The 2,436-nt window shown below is 35.4% G+C and overlaps 1 protein-coding gene across 1 annotated transcript; it reads right to left on the bottom strand.

Moving 5' to 3' along the window:
* Positions 1-211: 211 nt before the first annotated feature.
* LOC109533910 lies at positions 212-2,235 on the bottom strand. Its single transcript, XM_048668778.1, has 4 exons — positions 2,141-2,235; positions 1,829-2,043; positions 1,679-1,778; positions 212-506 (listed from the first exon to the last, which is right to left on the bottom strand). The coding sequence occupies exons 2-4, from the start codon at positions 2,021-2,023 to the stop codon at positions 463-465; spliced, it is 339 nt and encodes a 112-aa protein (XP_048524735.1). The 5' UTR covers positions 2,024-2,043; positions 2,141-2,235; the 3' UTR covers positions 212-462.
* Positions 2,236-2,436: the final 201 nt, after the last annotated feature.

The following is a 2,436-nucleotide window of genomic DNA, read 5'->3' as shown; positions in this document are numbered from 1 at the left end:
GAGAATTGGTATTTGCGTCTTCATTTCCAGCCACCACCGGAAGTTACATGATTGTAGACCGATTTTTGGCCGATATTAAATGTAAACCGAAACACGTAAAAATCGCAGGCAAATGTTTCCGAATATACTGAAAATCCGTTTAGTTGAAGTTCTACTTTAGCTTTATTTCAAAATGTTTTGATATGAATGTTTGCCAATAAATAGTCCGATGGTTGATTGGAAGTTTTATTTCAGTGTCCAAAGAGGAGAAGACCGATTATCCCATCAAAATCCCGATGAAAATGAGACACATGGTCGACGTACCTTGCATGGATGGGTATGTTAATATAGGAGGAAATTGCTTACGACTCACAAAGATCCGAAGCAAAACCTAAATCGTGTGAAGAACTGTTGCTGTTTTTATTTTTTTAAATACAGTTTCCGCTTGGGATAAGTGGGCGTGTTTTTATCGGCTGCTTCCTACTAAGGCCGGGAGGTTGCTGGGATTTTTTCTTCGGCAACTAAAACTAAAACAAAAATAGAAAATAACACAGAATTAGTACTAATAAAAGTATTTACTTTGTATTGAATATTCTTTAGATGATGATTCTATACACGATTTAAATACTCGCATATTGATGGCAATTTTCGCTTTAAGACTAACATCTTCCTTGTTATTCCACAATTTTTTTAAATTTACTTGGAGTTAAAATTTGATTTATTATCTGAAATTGGACAATCTTTTACTTCCACATTTGTTTTGCGTTGTTTCTTTGCCTTTAAGCGCACCTTATTTTGTGCGTTGGATTTTCCGGCCATTAATAGTTTTACGAAGTAATCAGTTAATTAATGAACTAAAAATAATAACAAATTATAGTAAGAATTAAGAGTAAATTTCAATTATCAAAAGGAAACGAGTTTCTTATTCGACATTTTATAGCAACTGTGGAAATGGGAGTTGATGCTGAAAAAATACTTCTCAAATTAATAAAATTGAAGAACATTTTACTATGCATCGGGTTGGCTTCGCTTTTGTTGCAAGGATTCTGAAAATATTACGAGAAAATTGTTCAGCCATAATTGACCTGAAAATTGAGCCTCCTAAAAGTACGGATTTTACACCTCTTGAGCATACTGTACAAGGAAAATTTAAATCAATTATATTGATAAAATTGGTGGTCGTCGTAAGAGAGTTTAACATTTTTAGAGAAGAACTTTTTTGAAGAAACCAATTTAGCTGAAGAGAGTTCTTAAAAAGTGCGCTATAAAAAGGTCCAGAAGAGCAAATTTCCAGCGGTTTCTGAGATATGCACATTTTTTCTTCTGTCTCTTTAGAAGCTAGAAATTCGTACCGAAAGCCAAACAATAAAAGACCCGAATACTCTTGCCGAACTATCGGAAAAGACGCAACTGATTTTCGATGAAAAATCATCGCATTTATCAGTTGAAATGATTGAAACTTGACGAGTCTCGCCTTAGGGTATAAAAAGCCGAATTTTTGGTTCCAGGTTAGAACTTTTTTGGATTAAAAATACCCAAAAATAATAAATAAAACTTCAACAATGTTCCATTAACGTATTGAAAATTCTTCAACGCACCATCTAAACAAAAATTTGGTGAACCGGTGAAAAAATGTGTAATTTCTTTCTGGGACTTTGGTCAAATTACTCAAATAATTTTCCTCAAAAGTTCCACTCACCAAATGTCTTCTCTGTTGTACTAGTACTCTGCTTGTATGGTTTATTTTCGCAAGGATCTCCACCTTCAGCATGGTCGTGATGATTTACCAGCTCTTTTACCTGGAAAACAGCATTTAAAAATTCCAGAAGCATTTTTTTTATGTACAAACCTTGTGCGCTACACAATGACTTTCGTCGTAGACAACCTTCCAGCCGTCTTCGACTCCTTTCTTGATTTTATCCCAAGTGGTGGCTTCTGTAGTGGTGGCTGCGCCTGAAGATAGTTCCTGCTGAGGCCTACCGTGCACACTAACCACTACAACGAAGATTAGTGCAACGAATGGAAGAAATCCTGGACTAAACATGGTTGATTTGAATGTTCCCACTGCGAATATAACTTGATTACTAAGTTGTTGGTTTAAGCAGGTAGTTGCTTAAGTTAATTGGCTTTTATGGGGGGATTTTTTCGCCTAGAGACTAACCGCTTTGTAAATGCTGTTGGAAGATTTTCAGAAAAAACGTCCGATTTTTAATTAGATTCCTCACTGTTTCATCGACTACAGCAACTGAGCTTGTGGACTAATTGCCAGGAAATGTCTATGAAGAAAATAGCTCTGATGGCAATCAAATTTCCATTTTTATTGACTTTGACCTCTACAATGGTAAAACCGTAAGAGGTTTCCAAGAACCCGATTTGCTGATTCAAGCAATTACCAATTTTCTTCAATGACAAGGTTTATTAAATACGTGTGGCACCTTGAAGAATGTAGAGCGTTCT

Source organism: Dendroctonus ponderosae, unplaced genomic scaffold (genome assembly GCF_020466585.1).
Source record: "Dendroctonus ponderosae isolate FM_Combo_2020 unplaced genomic scaffold, Dpon_F_20191213v2 Dpon_F_20191213_768, whole genome shotgun sequence".
NCBI lineage: Eukaryota > Metazoa > Arthropoda > Insecta > Coleoptera > Curculionidae > Dendroctonus > Dendroctonus ponderosae.
The sequence above is the reverse complement of the archived record's forward strand: the minus strand, read 5'-3'. Positions and strand labels throughout refer to the sequence as shown.